The following is a 20,801-nucleotide window of genomic DNA, read 5'->3' on the forward strand; positions in this document are numbered from 1 at the left end:
TCACGTCAGTTGTGAAAAACTCAAATTCAAAGAAGATGGAGGTCATAGACCTTAAAAACGAGGCCATCAGGGACTGGGTGAGTGGCCATTCCTTAGCAAAGCTCGTTATTGACTGACGTCTGCCAGATCTCCTCCCAACAAACAAGATAACGTCCCGGCGATGATTCAGAGCATTTTAAAGAACGTCTTTTGTTGTCACCGCGACGTTAAAAAAGGAACAATCGAATTACCACGAGATTTTCCCTACTAGGTTTTGCGCCGTTTAGCTTTCCTCAAGTTTTTTCCTCACGAACTGTGTGACGTTTGGTTATTGAGTTATGGGATTTTAGGAGTGAAACACCTGTTTTTGTTAAGCGGTAATCAGCATACAACAATTGTTTTCAATAATGAACTTTTGAAATTATAGCATATTCATACCTATAGTTGCAACTTGTAGATTGATGATCACGTCCAGATGAATAAGCATAGTTTGAATTAGCCGGCTATTTATAGCGGGTAAGGTCTAATACTTTCACGACTATGGTGTCTTTTTCCCCTAATAAATTACTAAGTCAGTGGTCATATCTGGTAATTTGTTTCTTGTGTGTAGTACGGGTCCGCTTCTTGTGTGTGGTATGGATCTGCAATACGGGTCCATTTATGGTGTGTGGCACGGGTCTGCTTATTCTGTGTTGTACGGATCTGCAATATGGGTCCGCTTATTGTGTGTGGGCCACACCTGGCCCACAGTCAGCTACCGTAGGTCCGCTACATGCGGATCTAAAGGCTTTTATGCGGATCCGGCCCAAAGGAAATTGCTATCTGGGGAGGTTTGCTAATATTACAAGCAAACAAACAAAAAATCTGCTCACTGTCTTCTTTCTAAAAGTGCCCTCCTGCAGACGGTGGCACAACTGGTCCAAACCCTCTACTGTCTCCAGTGGCTGCTGGAAGACATCCAGGGGATCCTCCTCTACGCCCACTGGCCCCACCCGTCCACATTCGTTCAGAAGGTTCACCACCCTGGTGAGTTTATCCTCCATCATCTCCAGCTTCATCATCACCCTCCACTGTAGGCCCTCAAACAGTTTAACGACCTCTGTTAAGCATGTGTAATCACAATCTGGTGGTTACAAATGAATGCATACAAATAACCATTCCATTGCATATTGAAAGAAACACTAATTTAACAAATAGTAACACTGGGGGTATAGTCATATCCATTCAGCCATAGGCACAAGGCCAGGTGATGAAAGCACTCAGTTGTGCTTTTATTCAACAGCTTTGCTAGCAACTAATAGATGTTTAACATGTGAAATGTGTCTTTGTGTTACATGTGAAATCACACAATTACCCTTCACTAATTGCTTAATTTAGCCACTTCTGTCATTGTCAAGGACGTAAGGACAATGTAAAAGGAGTTGGGCTACTGTGCAATACATTTTTGCAGATTTACCTTCCGTTGTGATTGGCCTTTGTGTTTGGGCACTTGAGCCTGCCATTGGTTCTACTACAAAGGAGAAACAGGTGACATGACCAACCACTGTTAATTCTAAACAATGTCCTATCGAGGACTTATGTGAAACATTGCTGTCATATGCATATGCTACTGTTACCTGGCATGTTCAGAGGCTGTAGGACACTTGGAGTAACTGTCAAACAAAGACAATTAGGGAGTGACTTTCTTTAGGTCAGATGTAACATGTAGAGAGATTTCCTCTGATGTTGTTATCGTCATACTCACATGGTGGAGCCTCTTGTAACTCCAAGGGCCTTGACCTCTTATGGTGAGGGTGGGCAATATCATCATCTATGTTAAGAAACAATGGAACATTAGTTGCATTTGAAACAGGAATCGTGTGGGTAATATCATTGTGATAGTTTTAGTTACCTTCTGATGAATTGTCATGCAAATTAACTGCAAAGAGAGACAAAAAATGATGCGAACTGAAACATGTCATGGTAAGGCAGTGTACATATGCTACATGTATATATATATATATATATATATATATATATATATATACTGTATATATAAAGATGAGGTCTATTACTAGGACTGGTTGTTGGAAAAGTCCCCACCCATTGTGCATGACTACTCAGTCAAATGTGATTACTCACATGCAGGTGTCTGTGGCCTGTGTGCACTTTTTCCGCCATTGAGTGCTATAGAAACAATAATGATGACATGTCATTGACAATGCAAAAACAACACACAGCCATTCCAAAATGAGTCTTCATCCTCTTCTGCATCGTGTTCTGTTGAGTACTTACATTTATGTTTTCTTTTCTGTTTCCTTTTTGGAAGCTGGTCACCATTCTGTTTACCCACCATGGATTGTACTACAGTGCAGAAAAGGTCACATCACCAACTACTGGTAATTCTGAATGTCCTATTGCATGTTTATTGACAATATTGATGTCATATGCATGTTGCTGTTACAGGTGATGTGGGGTACTTGGAGTAACTTTGAAACAAAGACAATTTGGGAGTCAAGTGTTCTAAGTCAGATGTAATAACATGTAGAGAGATTTTCTCTGATGTTGTCGTCATACTTACATGGTGGAGGCCTTGGTAACTCCAAGGGCCTCAACCTCTTCCGGTGAGGGTGGGCGATATCATCATCTCTGTTAAGAAACAATTGAACATTAGTTGCATTTGAAACAGGAATTGTGTGGATAATATCATTGTGATAGTTTTAGTTACCTTCTGATGTATTGTCATGCAAGTTAACTGCAAAGAGAGACAAAAAAAGGATGTTAACTACAACATGTCATGGTAAAGCAGTGCACACAGTGAAAGTTTGCATTATCAATGACATGCCCCCCCATGTAATTGATAGACACTTAGCAAGTCAGAAAAAAAACATTGTCTTGTGCACCACGCTTTTTTGAGTACTTGCATTGCTGTTTTTTGCTCTGTTTTCTTATACGAGGGTCGTCACCATTGGTATAGAATGTGGTTTACATGTGTAAATAACTCACAAGGCTACAGTATTTGTACAACATTTATGATGATTATAAACTGACCTCTGAACCTCTGTGGTAACACTACCCGCCGGGAATCGTGGTCAGACTCCTGAAGCTGTGAGGTTTCTTGGGCTTTTCGGGCCCTATGGCGGGCCATAGCATATGTGTCTGCAGAAAAAAATTAACACAGAAAACCTGTGAAGCAACATTCACATTCATGCAGGCTGAAAAGTTGGGTAAACAGAAATGGATCAAGAATATTCCCCAGGTTAAGTTGCCTTACATGTCCTACACTGATGGAATCATTGAATAGCTACCCGCAAAACATTTGTGAAATGTGATTGTCTAGGGCTGCCATATTACACCACACTTTTAAACGTAAGTGTACATACCTGTTTGTGTATTATGGGCTTATCGGTGTCTAACCTCTTTTGGAGGAATAGGCCTAATATGGTCACTACGGTCAATGTAGGCGGTCATGATATACAGTACCTTTATCCTGTTTCAAAGTTGCTGCACAACCATCATCTTGGTAAACTATCCTACCTTGAGCATACACTGTATGCCATAGCCACTGTATTGCTGTTCTTACTGCATTGAAATGTCTTGAAAGTACACACAGTGTAACCCTCTTTTTGTCCAAAATAAATGGCAAAATCTCTCTAAACCGTTTAGATACTCAGTAGCCTATATGCCTTTTAAAGTTTTGGTGAATTATTGGCACACCAATAATAATGTAGACAAAACAATGACTGCTGCCAAGTACAAACAAATGCTGAGAATACCATTTTTAAATATAGGCAATTTAGTATGCCCAACTAGCTCTTATATAAGACGACAGCTCATGTCAACACATTATTTGTGTAGGCCTATATTTTAAGCTACTAGGCTACATGTATGATGGTATGATGTGTGGGTTTTTCTTTTTTTTTTTCTATCATTATTACTATTAATATATTGGTTCAATTAATTTACATGCCTACTGTAGCACTTCTGACAAGTACTATTGCCTAATAGATTCCTACAAGTTTTTTGTCAAGGCAAGTTGCTGCACTGCCAGCTACTAATCCAAACATAGAAGGCCAATAATAATAGGATCTATTCTAGTTGGTTGGTAATCCAAATGCAAAAAAAGTATAAAGGCTAAACCAAAATTATGCTAATTGCGATTAGCCACGTTGCTAATAACTACAATGAAAACGGTGCTGACAGCTACTGCAATAAGGCCATAATTTCCTATGGCCTACAACTACATAAACAACAGAACATTACTTGAAATTAACTTTACTCACGTAATTGTCTTGCCATAATGGCCAAAGTAGGCTAGTCATTGAAACTTCTGTTATGCTCCACACAGCAGACAGATGTGTAGCCTACTCTTTCCGACACTTTAAAGACAAGGCTATTTTTGGACATGTTGCGGGAGACATAACGAGCCGATTGATCTGACTATAATCTTGATTTTATTGATGATGTCAGCAGAGCCAGCTTCTATAAGCCATCGAGTGGTGTGCATGATGAACGAACCTTATCCATATGCCAAGCGGTGGACATGCGTAGGCCAAATGTGCAGTCAGACGCCTGCGTCCGCCAACGTATGCCTCATTTTGTCACATTTCCATAAACGCGAACTGATAGGTTTGTCAGTGTTCGAAAATTTGCATACACTGAATTTAATTGGCTGGCGCTTGCGCGATCCGTCAAAAGTTGAACATTTCTCAACTTTGTAGCGGAGGCAACGTATCTCAGGCAACGCATCGGACCCACAATTCAGTGCGGCATGAAATGAAGTCCAGCCAATGTAAAGTGAATGGGAAAACAACGGACGAACGTTGGCGGACGCAAGCGTCTGACTGCACCGTAACCCCGCGTTCACACTGTCTACATCCGTCAACGGATCTCATTCACTTTGCATGGGGCGGACTCGAAATGCATTGTGGGTCCGTCCGTTCCTTCAGCTCTGTTGCCTCCGTCAAGAAAGTTGAGAAATGTTGAACTTTTCAGGCAGCCACGGATCCGTCAGCCAATCAGACATGCAAATACACATACGGCAGACACAACCTCCGAGATCCGTCGACGGACATGGACAGTGTGAACGCAGGGTAAGGCGTGTGTAAAATATCCCTTTCAGTGCGAATGCAATACAGTAAGCAGTAGGCTATGGTGCGTGCGCGCTGCTCCATTGGCTTTGCGTGCGCAGCTTTCTCATATGTCTACACTACAGGTTACTGTCTCATAGATCGTACATTTACGTATTCAGTCATTTCCATACAGAATTATCTTTGATGAACTTATAATCAGACCGTCCAACGGACCCACCACCCCCCTAAAAAAAACCTCATCAGATCTACACGATTCACCCAAGTCCCCCAGACAGTCGTGAAAAGGGCGGCATCCGCCAAAAGGCGCGCCGTTTGCATCCCTAAAATGCCAATTTCACAAGACAACTCCGATGTAGAAGCCTCATTTCTGATGCACAGGTCGTGGCACGAAAGGCTCCGTAAATTCGGGAGTCACAGGGGGTCAACAAATAGGACTGCAAGTTGGTGTAAACCCTACACAAGACAGGCTCTGCATTGTCTGTAAGGGAAACAACCTCACAGCATTCTTCAGGACTCAGTATGAACACTGCCCCTTCTTTAACCATGTTCTCTGGCCTTGTTTTGGGTAATTTCATTGGAATTGTTTCCTCAAGTCGGTTGGCTATCTCCACAGAGGGTTTTTCCCCGATCTGACCGTGTTTTTAATGTGGTGGAGATGGCTCTCAAAAGGGAACGCACTGAAGTGATGTACACTTGTGCACATTCAGATACACAAAGGATACACAACGGATACAAAAGCAGTATACAAAAATGCAAAGCGAAAGTAAATAGGCCTAATTTCCGTACGTCTTCTAAAGACTTTAAACATGTTCCAGGCACGTTACAACATAATATGCTGAACAGTAAAATATATTTGTAGGCGTACTGGCCTCAATAAGTTCTGAGCTAGCTCAGCTATCCGGCAAGTTTACAATCGCTATAAGGTAGGGTCAGAGGTCCCTTAGGTTTTCCCCCTTACTTAGGCTGCTAAGGTCGTTTGTGCAACGGTTTAAGGGATTTCTTAAAAGATAAGTAGAAAACCTTAAATACTTAAGGGAAAATGTTAAGGAAAATACTTAAGGGTGTTTGTGCAACCGATCTTATCTTAAGGGGGCCTTAAGTCAGATTTTAAGGTAAAACCTTAACTTAAGGTGCTTTGTGCAACCGGCCCCTGGCTCTCAGTATCTGCTCTAATTCATCCCAAAGGTGTTCTATCGGGTTGAGGTCAGCACTCTGTGCAGGCCAGTCAAGAAGAAAAGGTGGTCACTATTGTGACCTGTGGGAGTAAATTGAGTAATTGTATGACAACATGGTTTATTTAAACTACAGCTATACAAAACTATATACAAACTAGTTATACAAACTACAACTATGAAGATAATACTTATTTCTTTATGTGAAATAAATGTGAACCTTACATGTGAAATCTAAGGTGCATTCAAATTTGGCAAACAGTGGCGAACAATAATGGTGAGCATGTGTTCTATGAACACTTCAATTTGGATGATTTGGTGTAAACATTCCATTGTAACGCTAACTCTTCATCCAGCTCACATCAATATATACTGTATGTGTGGAGAATTCCTCTTCAGTCTGCTTACGAGTGTTCTCAAAAAAACATCTCAAAATAAATGTTTGCATGTTTTTTTTAAAAAAGAAACACTTGTCCATATTCACCATTTTTTTTATTAAAGTAGTCTATGATTATTTACAGTATATGACAAAGACCACAATTGCCATGGGAAATACAGTGAAAATATGATCAAGTAAGTCTTCTTGCACAAACGGATGGAAGCGCATCATAACAGGACTCATCATTCCACTTCGTAGAACCTTCGGAAAAAGCATGAAATATGAAAAACATCACATGACAAAGGGACTTTTCTCAAAGCACAATACTGGGGTGATATGTGCAACTTTAAATAACTTGATGTGGTTTACCTGAAGTATATGTATAAAGACAGTGCTCGCCACGGACGTTGTTGGGTTCACCTTGCTCCCAGTAGCTGAATGTAAATCTGGACCCATCACTCCACAACCCAGTGTTTCCCACACATAGACAAATTTGTGGCGGTGCGCCACAGATTCAGCACCGGCCGCCACATATTGCGTTTCGTTATTCTTTTATTTATTTATTTTGAAACGCTATTGAAAAACACGCAGCATTCGTAAAGCTGAATTTCCTTTCCCTGCGCTCCCTCTCTATCAATCACGTGTCTGTCTCTCATACACACACACACACGCACACACACAGCCCCTCCCCTCCGTGCACACCGCGGCTGTCTGTCTCCATGAAAACCAACGAGATCATCCCTGGAAGCGTGGTCGGTGGTCGCACTGATGCACCTGACGCTGCTCGGGTAGAAGCATAAAGTTCTCCCGCAACTTTTGTAGACTATGCGCGCAACTTAATTACCAAACAGTAGAAGTAAACTCATTCTCCTTGGCCCGCTCTCGTGCGTGCTCAATGGACACCCGCCCTCCACATACACATTTAATCCAAATAAAACATTCACAATCGTGAGCGCATTGACGCACAGAAGACGGCTAGCTAAATTACTGTAATATTCAGTTAGCATCATTACAGTAGTAGGCTATGCTGCAGACATTTGATTAAAACTCTTGCATTCAAGTTGACTGACCAACAATGTTTTTCAACTCCAAGACTTAGGGCCTGTCCCAAGGAGAAAAAGTATTAGCTTACCTTGAAACTTACACACGTGGGGAAACTGAACAGTCCAACCAGTAGGCTAGAATATGATAAGCTTAGCCTGCTACTTTGTTTACAATATTTTGAGGCTTCAACCAGACAGCTGAATTTAAGAAGTGGAGTTGTAATATGAATTGTAGGCTTTAATCTGTATAAAGTTTGCTGTTATGAATATCAGAAATGTCAGTATACTGTATATAATGTAAATAATTACATAATGTGTGTGTGTTTCAAATAAAGACAAGCTTCACATCTTGGTAAAAAAAAAAAAAATTACATTATATCAAAGGAGAGCGATAAAAAGGCGATGCATTGAAAAATATGGGTGCACCCCCCCCCCCCCCCCCATCAGACATGGGGCGACCACCACACATTGCCTTCTAATCTGTGGGAAACACTGCAACCAGATTCCTTCCTGCAGAGATGGGGAAACCCAGAGGTCAGACCACCTCATAATCACCATCTGCTAGTGAAGCTCGTTTAGCTAGAAGTGATTCTGTGTGCCAAAGGAGGTCAATCGTCATGTACTCAGCCTAGTACGGTAAGGTCACTGATTGAAAACAAACATTAGCCTGACCTGCTCAGCATCCGAACCCCCAATCCAAGTGAAAGGTGAATCATTAGTGTGTGCCCGTATCAGTCCTTGAATAAAGTTATGTTCTGCAAAACTGTGCACAGAAGCCAGATTACCTCCCCGGCGTCAACAAGAGAGCTGGGGAGAAAAAAAGAAAAAAAATTTAAGCAAAATGCATATATCAGTACATAAATCACACATTGCCTATAAAAAGCACTCACCCCCTTGAATGTTTCCCCTTTTACTGCTTTTATGACCGAAATCTTGATCAAGTTTAATACATTTTTTTTACAATAATTTATCAAAAATACCCTCATCATTAAAGAGACCCTATGCAACTTTTTCATAGTCATAAAATCGCTTAGAAATCGTTGTTCTGCTTGACTGACCAGTTTTTATCGAAAACAGTCACATTTCCTCCCGCCCCTAGTGTCCCTATCCGCTATTACAACCTTGCAACTTTCTGATAAACGATCGTCTGCTGTTTACATCTGGAAGTCAGAGACGCGAAAGGAACAAGAAGAACCACGCTTGCAATTTATATATTTATATATAGCCTATATATGTATAAATATACACGCTAAAGCTGTCGGGGAAGCTCTGCAGAGAAATATGCAAGCATAAAACGAGCGAAAACGAAAAACGAAACCGAAACCAGAGATGAAATCGCCAATCCTGCATTATTCCTCTTTAATGTACCCTGGAAATCCAGAGTTCTTGAGAGCACAGTTCGAATCTTCTCAGCAAGTCACTCAACTCATTACCCATGTCCTTGGAGCTGACCTGCACCAATCACTTCGGAGTACCTGATATACTGTAGGTGGGCCAGAGGCAATTTCCATTAATGAAGAACCCATTTTCAATGTTTGCTATAAAGAAAAATTATGCTATAGATCTGAGTGTAATAATTGTAGGTGCTACAGTATGTAACTTAACTGTACTCTGTGTGTGCTGTGTGTGTGGCCAACTGTGTCTCTGTGTGTGTCTCTCTTTCTGTGTGTGTGTGTGTGTGTGTGTGTGTGTGTGTGTGTGTACACTGTAGGTGTCTGTAGGTTTCAGGCACTTGTATCTGTTCTGATTAAGTTCTAAGAAATAAGCATCAATAATGATAAAAAAAAAAATATTGTTTCTATTTCTATACTCCACCCATACCTTGTTTGTAATTGAATTTGCTACATTTCTCACAACAAAACAAACCAAAGAATCATTTATATGAGCATAAATGGCAATTTTTTTTTGCAAAAATTGTTTGGCTGTATGGATTTAAAAGCCTAATGATATGGTGGGTTCACCAAACCCCAGACATTGGCTGAGTAACAAAATATGAATATCTTACATGAGTTAAGACTCTGATGAAGACGTGGCAAACGTCGAAACGTTAGTCCTACAATGTTGGCACCTTAAATAAATATCTAAGAACTTCACATCTGAGTTGCTCCGGTGAACTTTGTTTTTTTTCACTACAGTTTGTCCTTTCCTGTTGACGCAGCAGATAGTGATTTCAGGAGCACAGAGGACTTTTTGTTTTTTCTATGAGTTAAGATGTCTCATCATGAAAACAAATCTGCCAATGCGTTAAGCAAATTTGACTTCTGATTTTTGACTTGATTGATGGATTTTAAAGTAAGTAAGTAATCATGTTGTTGAGAGCGTTAGGTAAATCTCTGCATATTAAAAACACATTTATTTGTTTCTTGTGAACCAACCTCTGCCTCTGCCCATCTCTGCCTAGTGCCAATGAATATGAAGCAGCGTTGATTGTACTGTTGCCAGCCCAGTGGACAAGTTCCTGAGAAAACAAGGTTAAAGATTTTCAATCTTCTTTGAGAAAACTATGTAACTTGTATCATCAGCAACCTTTTGCCCTTAGCCTTGTTTTCAGATAAAACGAGAATTTGCATCATCTTACCTTCATAGACATTATATGACAGTCATATGCACGCAAGCCCACGTGCACACACACACACACACACACACACACACACACACACACACACACACACACACACACACACACACACACACACACACACACACACACACACACACACACACACACACACACACACACACACGTGCAGTTCTAAGAAGCAAGGTGAAGCTAATCAAATAGTTTTTCTTACCCTTGATGGCTGGATAGTCATCAGTCCTGTTCTCAGACTGAATAACGGGCTCTGGAATTAGAGACAGTTCAAGTTAAAACATGTCACTAGTATGAGTCAGAATGGTAGAAAAACAGTTCTCAAACTGAAATGATCATATATAAATTATATAGTGTTCTGTTTATGAGGGGTCCCTTGTGCTCAAATGTTTGAGAGCTTTTATCAGCTGACAAAATTAAGCAGCAGGGTCTAGGTCTAGGACATACAGTGGGGAGAAAATGTATTTGATAAAGATGCCTAAAAAGATAAATATAAAATCATCATTAGACAATTGATCTTAATGTCTTAATTCAAAAAATGAGTACAAATAAAACCGCTGAGTACACCAATTTTCTTCGTGATTGAAGAATGTATCGTAAATAAATAAATGTTCTTCCTAAATGCTAGGGGAAAGGAAGTATTTGACCCCCTATGTAACCCTATGGGAATTTAACACATAGGATTAACATAGGGGCAGGCAGATTTTTATTTTTTAAGGCCAGCTATTTCATGGATCCAGGATATTATGCATCCTGATAAAGTTCCCTTGGCCGTTGGAATTAAAATAGCCCCACATCATCACATACCCTTCACCATAGCTAGAGATTGGCATGGTGCTTTTTCCAGTAGGCCTATTAGCCTGTTTGATGCAAATCCATGAAATAGCAGGCCTTTGAAAATAAAAATCTGCCCCTATTAAGATCAATTGTCAAATGATGATTTTATATTACTGTTTTAGCATGGTATCAAATACATGTGCTCCCCACTGTATGGACACTCACTCACACACACACACACACACACAAACAAACAAACACATATTACCTTCAACGGAGGGAGAATCATCAGTGCTTCTCTCAGTCTGAACAATGATCCCTATTTACAACCAAAATTCAGGTTATTATAGAGGTATTACTGAGTGTTTTGATCATACTGTATACAGCTTGTATTCTTTGGTTGGATTTTTTACATAGCCTGCAACATGCTATACAGTAAAACCAGTGGTAGAGATGAGACAGTGCTTTATCATTCTATTACAATGATGATTAGCTTTCATTTACAAATGCTGAAATGATTTGTGGAAATGTTTTACCTGCTGCAGAACTCATGACACACACAGAGAGGAGTAAAATGGATGTCACAGTCTTCATGGTGCCGACCGCCTTGGAAAGTAGTTAGTAGTTCAAGTTTGGAGTGGAGTGGGTTACCTGCTAGAGTCTAAGAGTCTTATTTATACAGTGTTGGGTGGGCGGCCTACATCATAAACTGATATGAACTGAATAACTTATCTGATACGGACTGATAACTTATTGGTTGATGCTGTAAACAGAATGGTAGTATTATTATTTTTACCTATTCTCATCCAAGTTCCTGTTCAACATCACAAGAACCTACTTTACAGTGCAGCATAATAGATCTTTGGACTCTTTAGGATGTTTTTTTTTTGTCTTCATTCATAAAAAAAACTAGCCTGGGTTTTCCCATACTGCCTTGCGCGGTGATTTCAATCCCGCTGCTAAGCCAGTCTGAAAACTAACGCCCAAATGTTCGCCTGATGTTGGCGAACCAATCACAGAACATCCGAGAAGTTTCCGTTGCCTTCTTGCGTCTACATTCGACGACAAAGGATTTACGGCAGCCCTTGGCGTTGCATACGAACGAGTTGGGTGAGCTATGCGTATTTGATAGACATCCGTGGCGCCCAATGAACGGATCTGGCCATTTTTTCAAATACGAGAAAATGAACGTCTGGTTGCCAGACCACGTCTCATTTGAGAAGTGGTAGGCGTTAGCCAGGCTAAAAAAAAACAATGTCGACAGCCTTTTTCGGACCTGTTATTTCTCAGCTCACACCAACATGGACTATGGTTGAGGCACATCATCATCGTTTCTTGTAAATTTCAAACTTTCTCTCAAACATTCAATAACAAAGCTCATTGGTGGGAGGACTATCTCAGCTCCTCATTGGGAACATTGGGGTTGTCACTATGTAAACATTGTATTTAATGAGAAAAGATTACTCTCTTTTTCTGATATACTGTACTACATGCATTCAACCTGCCAGGTTCCTCCTTTTTCTTTTATTAAAAGTTAAGATGAGCACTTTGGGCAAGGACCTTCATACACTCGCTCTGTTTTAAAAATGATTTACTATGAAGGCTAAAGCTGATGTGTGGTCTAACATCTGTGTGTATCATGCAACCCAGATCATCAACAAACCTCTCACTTTTTTTTGCACAGAATATATATTACTCCTGTTAACCTTCATGTGACAATCACCAAAGGCCCTTTATGTACCTTTTGTTCATCGAAGGCTTTCTTCAGTTTCTTCATATGATTGGTCGAGTGCTTTTCCAAGCCACTGTACAATAACTGTAATACACAATGAAAAACACATCTTTTGACAATTAATATTTAAATAATAATTGACAAGTCGATTACTTCTCAGTAAGTCACACAACAATTCAGGTGCATAAGCAATGGTGTTACATAGTGGATTTGGAACATGTTATAATCCTGGCTGCAGAATTCTGGATGAGTAGGAGCCGGTGGAGTAGCTTATTTGGGATTCCAGACAAGATGGAATTAATCAAGGCAGTATGTCACAAACGTATTGACAAGGACTGCTGCACTCTAGGTGAGCGCTGGGCGAAACCGTGCAATGTTCCAGTGGCAGTGGATTTTGTTGAAAAGTAGAGCTGGGTGTCGTCAGCATAGCAGTGAAATTGAATACCATGCTGCGAGTGCCAAGGGGGGGAGGTAGATGATGAGCAACAGAGGTCCCAAAACAGACCCCTGGGGCACCCCTCTTGTCACAGCAGTAAACTCAAACTTGTAACTCAGCATTTGTACATACTGTGTCTATTTATCTGGCCATACAGTACATCATTAGACTACAAGTGATGATTTTGACTCAGGTGATGGCCTGATATTCTTGTCATTAGTTAGGCCACAAACAGGAACGGTAGATGTGAATAACATCATGTAGCCTTCAGGAAGCACAAATGTCAGATTTCTCTGGAACCAAGATGTCCAAATGCACTAGCAGGAAATCAAATTAAGACAGACAGACAGGTAATGATTAACAACATTTATCAAATATTAGATCTAAACAACAACCAATACACTGTAAATCAACATCTATGTTCCGCTCTCCTCTCATTGTCCTCTGGTGACCCAGTCCTGGTGAACCTTTGAGCTTTCACTAGACTTACTGGACATCTGTTGGTTCCAAAGAAATCTGGCATGTGTGCTTCCTGAAGGCTACGTGATGTTATTCACATCTACCGTCACTGTTTGTGGACAGAGTAGTATTTACCAGCAGGTGGCAATTAGGCAGAGAAGGCCTAACTAATGACATGAATATCAGGCCAAATCAGGTCAAATCACTTACTTGGTCTATGAGTGTATGGCCAGTTGGAATGTATGGTTGTTGATTACATTTGATATTTGATAAAGGTTGTCAGTCATTCCTTATCTGTCTGGTTTTATTTATTTTCCTGTTCGTGCATTTGGACATCTGGAGAAATCTGGCGTGTGCACTTCCTGAAAGTGAAGTGACGTTATTGACCTTATTCACGGAGCGCTCATTGTGTAACCCAAAAGAATGCCGGGGGTATTACTGACTTTATCATAAATGCATTTTTGCCACCTATTGGCGAATGCATAGAACACAACAATCCTATGGTACTGTATGTGTACCCTGTAGCCTCGCTCTGGTTTAAAATGGCCGTTGCGTGAATAAGGCAAATTCACCACTGCTCTCCCTGTTTATGGACTGAGCAGTATTTACCAACTGGATCAAAATCATCACTTGAAGATGGTCTATGAATATATGGCCAGATAAATATGAATACAGAGGCCAAAAGGGATTGTATGACATGACTTATGATTCATAAAGTGGATTAATCATATCAGAGATGCAGAAAACCTCATCTTTATTTCCATGAGTTGCAACTTGCCACTGATGTGATGAAGTTGTGAACACACATGACTGAGGGGCTGCGGTGCGACTGTACTACATTTGTAACACATTCTTGGGCCAAGAGGGACCAGGTTCAAATTCAACCACGTTAGTTCCCGATCCCACCTCTTCTCTTTTCCACTTGCCTATCACTTTTCATAATGAAGGCAAATGACTAAAAGAATATACTTAAAAATATATACTTAAAAACACACAAGTGTATCGAAGATTGAACAGTTTAGGCCTCAAATCATGTTTATAACTATTTTAGAAAGGTACAACTGACTTCTGGATTATGGTCATCCGTATTAGCACCAGGACATAAAACAGCACACTCTGATCTTTTTTTCTGTTTTAATAATGAGTGAGATGAGTATCTCAGTCCCTGCCTTTCTTTGGCCCTGCTCTCTCTCTCTCAGACTGTGTGACGGGTGCTAATAGGTCTTTTTCCTACGGAAGCAGAAGCACCTGAAACAGCTGAGCCATCCAAAGCATCCCTGATGTCAAACAAATGTCACAGATTAATACAGTCAGACAAGACGGCAGCTATTTTCAAACATGTTAGGTCAGTGTTTCTGTGAGAAATGCATACCTTGTTCCTCTTTTTCTGAGGTTTGGTCTCTTGGTTGCGAGAGATGGTGTCAGGATCAGACTGATGGTCAGGAGAGGAGATGGCAGTGCCAGTCTGGGGACCAGCAGCGGTGGTGGCAGGGCCAGACTGGTCATCAGATGAGGTGGTGGCAGTGCCAGACTGGAGACCAGCAGCGGTGGTGGCAGTGCCAGACTGGTCATCAGAGGACTGGTCATCAGATGAGGTGGTGGCAGTGCCAGACTGGTCATCAGAGGACTGGTCAGGAGATGAGGTGGTGGTGGTGGCAGTGCCAGACTGATGGCCAGGAGAGGTGGAGGCCGTGTCAGGCTGCTCTGTGGCCACTTTAGCCTTTACAGCCCTGACCTTCATAGGTGCCCTGATGATAACACACCCGTGCTGTTTCTCCAGAAGGATCTTCTCTGCCATCTCCCTGAGGACGTCCATCCATTTGGGCGCAACGAAGTCCCGCTGGCTGCTGTGGAATTCTGAGCAAAGCTGCAACACATTCACACAAACCCATGTCAACCACAGTGACAATTTGAAACACCAGGAACAACACCAAAGGCAGGCAAAGACATGGCCTGCTCAGAAAAGCGCAACAATGAGAAAAGACAGCACACCCTTACCTTCACAAAGTCCTCCAGAAATCCATGGTTGACCTCCTCAGAGTACAACAGTGCTGTTCCCGCTGACTCACAGAAATGCAGCGCTTGCTGGATGTAGCCAGCTCGCAACAGCATTCTGGAGTACACTGCTCTGTAATTCTGAGAACAATGAGAGAAGGTAAACCTGGACCATTTGGGCTACTTCCTTCTATCTGTATTATTGTTTGCAAGTTTGCATTTTGGCTGGTAAATAGTCCATAGTGTAAGCATGACATGAATACAAAAGAGACATTTATTTCATAAGAAAGGAGAACAAACCTGATACTTTGAGATGAACGGCTGGTCTGTTCTTAGGTCCAGCACGTACTTATAGACCTCCCCCCTCTCGACTTCTGCCCTGGTCAGGAGTGGTCCACTATGGTGATTACATGGCCATACAAGAAATACTTATATCAAAAACAGTTCTGTTATAGTTACTTTGGATAAAGTTTGTTGAGGTTTGTCTTACCTCTTGATCCACAAGGTACAATGCCGTTTGGTTATGGTTACTGTAAGTCAACTGTGTGTCACATGTATTTGTTTCAAGTGCTGATTTTACAGATTGTGTGTTTCTTGTATTTGTCTTACCTGCTGTTTTCCCTAATGCTGGATTCGGATACCTCCAGAAACATGCCACAATGCAAATGCATTATTATATCACAGAGAAATGCCGAGTTGGGCCTTCCATGTAATTCTGAAGTTGACATGGAAAAGATAAACAATATTAATTGAACCTTTTTCGGATTAAGGTTTTTCTGAGGGTGAGCATGATATAATTTATAATTATCTTTGATTCGTGTCATCTTACTCAAGGATGCTGTCATTGCTGCCATGATCTCCTTCTTCTGGTCGTTTTGGTTCAGATGGCAAAGAACCATGGCCAGGTGAGGGCGCCAGTCACCCCAGCTGTTATTGCCCCACTCCTGTAAAAAGGGGTATTTCATTGAAATGTCCAATTCTCAATGTATCATATATGCTCTTATGTCAAAATGATGCACAAATGTATGGGTACAGAGAATATTGTCTGCACCATACAGCAAGGCAGCCAGATTCAGCACAATATTGCCAGTTGTTTTTTTCTAATAAAGTTTAAGTTGAGCAAACTTTAGCAGACACTTTGATGACTAGCAGCTGTGGGTTTACAAATCACACCTAGGTCCACCGACTGACAGGTGGAGACTATCCATTCACAATATTCGCCCGCAACATACACACTTACACATGCACACAAGCAACACTTACACAAGAAGCTGCTGGAACTGTCCCTGCCAAGATTTGAAAATAGGTCTTCATGGGGTCACTTGGTTTGAGGTGTTTAATAAGCCTAATGGAATGAATGGATGTAACAAAGACATCATGTTAAGGCAGGTTTGTCTAACTGGCAACAGGCTTTTTGCTTGATTTTTATAATTCATGGTCAGGGCTCTCTTAAAAGCACCAGCATTTTTACCTCATAATAATGGCATCACATTCGCCTTTGGCAAAGCCCCTCAGGATGACCCAATGGTCCCAGAGAGCATCCCTCTTGGCTAATTGCTCAGCTTCCTATCAGAGGGCAAATAGTTTTCCACATCTTGACATGTTTCAATAACATTGCATGCAATTACACCCAATCCAATATGAATATACACAAACCAGGGAACTGATTTTGCTTGTTTGTTTGCTTGTGTGTTAGTTTTTTAACATGAAGATCTCTTTCATGTCTGTACTACCATCAATCACAGCTGTGGGTCTGAGAGCAAGTCTTACTTCTTTTTTGCCAAAGATGATGAGGTTGACAAGGGCCTGGTGTCCTTCGCCAGAGGAGAGAGGATTCTCATCTTTCTCAAAGGCCAGTGGATTTGACATGAGCAATTTGACAATGTCCTGCCCTGTCACACTCTAGAAACACATTATGAGGAAGAGGTTAACGCACAATCTTTAATACATTTCTAAAAGAGACACGTAGACACGTGTCATGTACAATAATCTCTCTCTCTCTGTTGTCTCTCTCTCTCTCTGTCTCGCACACACACGCACACACACGCACACACACTCAATTGCAGCCATTTCTGGTGCGGAGCAACACTTACTCTGGTCTCTCGGTACACAAGTGCCAGGAGTCCCCAGACATGGCCAGCTGCCTCCTTGTCCATCAGCCACGCGGTTCTCAGGCACCTTTGCCATTTTTTCATGGCAAAGTGATAAATACTGATGGCGTAAGTCACGCCCCTAGAACAGGACACACATTGAATCAAACTGAAGCTGCTCAATGGTTATGTATTGAATGTGATTGTGCTCTGCTGTGTAACTTACATGTCAAAAGGCCCAAGGTAGTCCTCCCAATTAGTCTTGTAGGAGAAATGCAGAGTAGGTGGAACCTGAATAGGCTGAAGAACCTAAGAAGAGTCCATAGTGTAAGTTTTTATTTCGGTGAAGATGCACAAAGTGATGAAGCACAAATGCATGACTAAATACTGATGACATAAGGCCAAATGTAACAGAAAATAAAGATAGGCTAATTACCTGATCTTTCTTCACAGCTCTTGGCAGCGTCTCAGGTGGAGTCTTGAAAACGCGGCTAGGGGCAACTCCAAGCCCCTGGTCACGGGGAAGGTCCACGTAATCACAAGTCCTTAAATTCCGTAGCTGCCTGGGCACAACTTCTCCTCTTATTTTGGCCAATATCAGCGTGTCGTTTGGAAGTTCAGGGAGTCTCGCCAGATCCAAAGAATCGAAGCGGCCCATCCTGTTTCTTCCCAGTGTTCAAAATAGCCTACGAGTTAATTTCCTGACCAGTACAGGAACGTGGCTATTTCTTCATCAGTATTTTGTAAATGAACATTTTTATTTGGATCCTGGTTTATATTCTCTGGTGGCATTATGACGTATATGTAATGCAACGTCACAATGCATGGCAAAACAACCACCTGTTGATAAAAAATAGAATGTTTTCAGGACGTTTCCAGGGTAGTTGTTCTTGTTGTAGGCTAGAACTAGACCTAGCTGGATGAACTCTTATTACCAAGGGGGGCAAAACACCCGTTTTTTTTTTTTTTTTTTACAGGAAAGCAGACATGGGCTGCTGTAAAATGCTGTCATATATAGATGAAATCTAAGCGTGTTACCCGCAAAGAAAAAGGGCTTAGAACTCTTGGTAGGCTAGTTCCGATCAGGCAGCTAACAGTTAGCCACGACCAAAATGCCATCATCCCTAACTGCTTTCATATTTCTGCTATAGAATATTTTAGTTTTGAAATCAACAGCCCTACCGACAAAACGTAGATACAGCTTTCAAACAATATATTGATTGTACAAGCAGTATGAAATAAAGTTGTGATCATGTACATTGATATACTTTGAACTTCTCTGATTGCTATTTAGTATGTTTCTCCACTAGCAGCACTAGCTTATAGCCTGTTGCAAAGAAAACAGTTTTGATTGATCAAATAGTTTTATGTGCCTACTTACCAAAAAGGTGACCTTGAAACATAACACATCAGTCGGCTCTTTCTATCCTTGCACTTTCTGCAGTGGTGCACCAGAACGTTAACGCTAGCTGCTATGTGTGAACTCGCCGGAATTTTCCTTTATTTAGACCGCTGGGCATGGACCATGGACCAACCGTAGATGGAATTGTGCATGTTCCTGTCACCTGGCCCTTGTGGCACAGTAGCTGTGGTATGCTACAGCACAGATACATTATACCACCATACCACCATTGTATTCAAACATTTTTTCAACTGTCTCTATATTATAGCGGAACAGAGTAATAAACAACCACATAGCCTTGTGGCTACCAAATCCCTCTGTAATCTAGCCTATGTTTTATTTCCCGAAACACCAAACTGCACTGGTAGAATTTAATTGTGCTAACGCTAACTACGAACTACGATAAGTAAGAAAATGTAACACTAATGCACTAAACAATTAACAATTAACGTTTAAATATATTATACAAGAACTACAGCAACACTACGAATCAAATTTGATCATAACACTACTGCTAAACTCGAAATATGTCGATAAAAATTCTCTCAAATCTTCTCTCGCCGTACTTTAGGCCTACCCCGCAAGCAGAAACCACTCTACAGGCCCTGAAGCACGAGCCCCTTGGCTTTGCTGGAAATGCGGGAACGTAAGTGTAAACATCTCTTAACTGTCATTAGTGGAGAACATAAGTTGAAGTTGATAAGTTGGCCGTTTTGTTAAGCTGTTTAAGCTATTGTCTATGAATTGTATGCACTGCAGTTTTCTACTTACACTTGCTACTCACATGCCCTTTATGTTAAGTGAATTAGAAATATTAGTCCAGTATAGCCTATTCAAATTCATTGAATGGTCACTCATAACAGTTCCCATTCAGGGGCCCCTGAAGCACAAGCATTAGAACAACCCATATAATATCGTAGTCGGCCCACTCAGTCAAGTACCACTATGTTGGCCAGTGTATGGAGAAAGGGGTCCCAATTAATCTAAAAGTGAAAATATGGTTCTGTTTTCCAGGGAGCTTAATTAGTATAAGTGTCAAAGGGTTGCACCCCTATTTGTGATCCCAATTTTAAATAGTGCAGTCCCAGGCATTTCAGATAGGCATTGGCAATGAGGTCAAAGGTCATGGTCCAGGGCTTTTTCAGGCATTGTGCCTAGTTTCAGGTGTGGGCCAGGCTATTTATGATGGAAAAATAAATTGTTACAAATAATGGCTTCAAAAGTTTCAGAGCACTTCAGGTATGGATGTCATGTTTTAAGTTCTACATGGTCACACAGAACAGGAGGGAAAGCAGGACGATGACACTATAGATTAAAGTTCTCCGTCGCTACGACGGATTTCCGTCAACCAGAGGCGCTAGAGGTCAATCATGAGATTGATGCAGATCCGGGGAGATAATAATTGGGGGGCCTTGTTATACTTATGTATTTGCGGCCCGTCATGTACATTTCTGTAGCCTAACATCATTGCTATGTATAATAGTCCGCTGACAATGACGGCGGGTTTGGTGCCTCGCTTCATCACTCAACAAGTAGCCTAGGTAGCGTTGTCCGTTCTCTAGTGGATTTAATTGAAAGTGAAAGCAGCTGGGTTGATCTGGATAAAAAAAAATGCTAACATCTGTGTTAATACCTGTTTTAAAAGAACTGTTTCAGTTCATAAATGATATTTGAG

General features: G+C 41.2%; 1 protein-coding gene and 2 long non-coding RNA genes across 3 annotated transcripts; all 3 read right to left on the reverse strand.

Annotated features, from left to right (window-relative positions):
• Positions 1 to 1,723: 1,723 nt before the first annotated feature.
• LOC134070856 (uncharacterized) lies at positions 1,724 to 2,607 on the reverse strand. Its single transcript, XR_009936995.1, has 5 exons — positions 2,540 to 2,607; positions 2,254 to 2,322; positions 2,101 to 2,145; positions 1,871 to 1,897; positions 1,724 to 1,789 (listed from the first exon to the last, which is right to left on the reverse strand). It is a non-coding gene; the product is annotated as an uncharacterized LOC134070856 (long non-coding RNA).
• Positions 2,608 to 10,437: 7,830 nt separating this feature from the next.
• LOC134070971 (uncharacterized) lies at positions 10,438 to 12,830 on the reverse strand. Its single transcript, XR_009937008.1, has 4 exons — positions 12,754 to 12,830; positions 11,549 to 11,663; positions 11,281 to 11,331; positions 10,438 to 10,488 (listed from the first exon to the last, which is right to left on the reverse strand). It is a non-coding gene; the product is annotated as an uncharacterized LOC134070971 (long non-coding RNA).
• Positions 12,831 to 14,802: 1,972 nt separating this feature from the next.
• On the reverse strand, positions 14,803 to 18,450 carry LOC134071414 (protein transport protein Sec16A-like). The gene is made up of 12 exons (XM_062528123.1): positions 18,161 to 18,450; positions 17,951 to 18,033; positions 17,728 to 17,866; positions 17,405 to 17,536; positions 17,106 to 17,200; positions 16,898 to 16,979; positions 16,464 to 16,578; positions 16,244 to 16,349; positions 15,935 to 16,031; positions 15,638 to 15,775; positions 15,012 to 15,506; positions 14,803 to 14,916 (listed from the first exon to the last, which is right to left on the reverse strand). The coding sequence occupies exons 1-12, from the start codon at positions 18,380 to 18,382 to the stop codon at positions 14,854 to 14,856; spliced, it is 1,767 nt and encodes a 588-aa protein (XP_062384107.1). The 5' UTR covers positions 18,383 to 18,450; the 3' UTR covers positions 14,803 to 14,853.
• Positions 18,451 to 20,801: the final 2,351 nt, after the last annotated feature.

This window comes from Sardina pilchardus, chromosome 23 (genome assembly GCF_963854185.1).
Source record: "Sardina pilchardus chromosome 23, fSarPil1.1, whole genome shotgun sequence".
Classification (NCBI taxonomy): domain Eukaryota; kingdom Metazoa; phylum Chordata; class Actinopteri; order Clupeiformes; family Clupeidae; genus Sardina; species Sardina pilchardus.

Excerpts from the sequence above, each read along its gene's own strand:
- LOC134071414 (XM_062528123.1), bottom strand. The coding sequence starts at position 18,382 with ATGGGCCGCTTCGATTCTTTGGATCTGGCGAGACTCCCTGAACTTCCA. Across the intron at positions 15,776-15,934 it reads CGTTCATCTCAAAGTATCAG|AATTACAGAGCAGTGTACTC; the intron begins GTTTGTTCTCCT and ends CATTGTTCTCAG. Across the intron at positions 14,917-15,011 it reads CTCAGAAAAAGAGGAACAAG|GGATGCTTTGGATGGCTCAG; the intron begins GTATGCATTTCT and ends GTTTGACATCAG.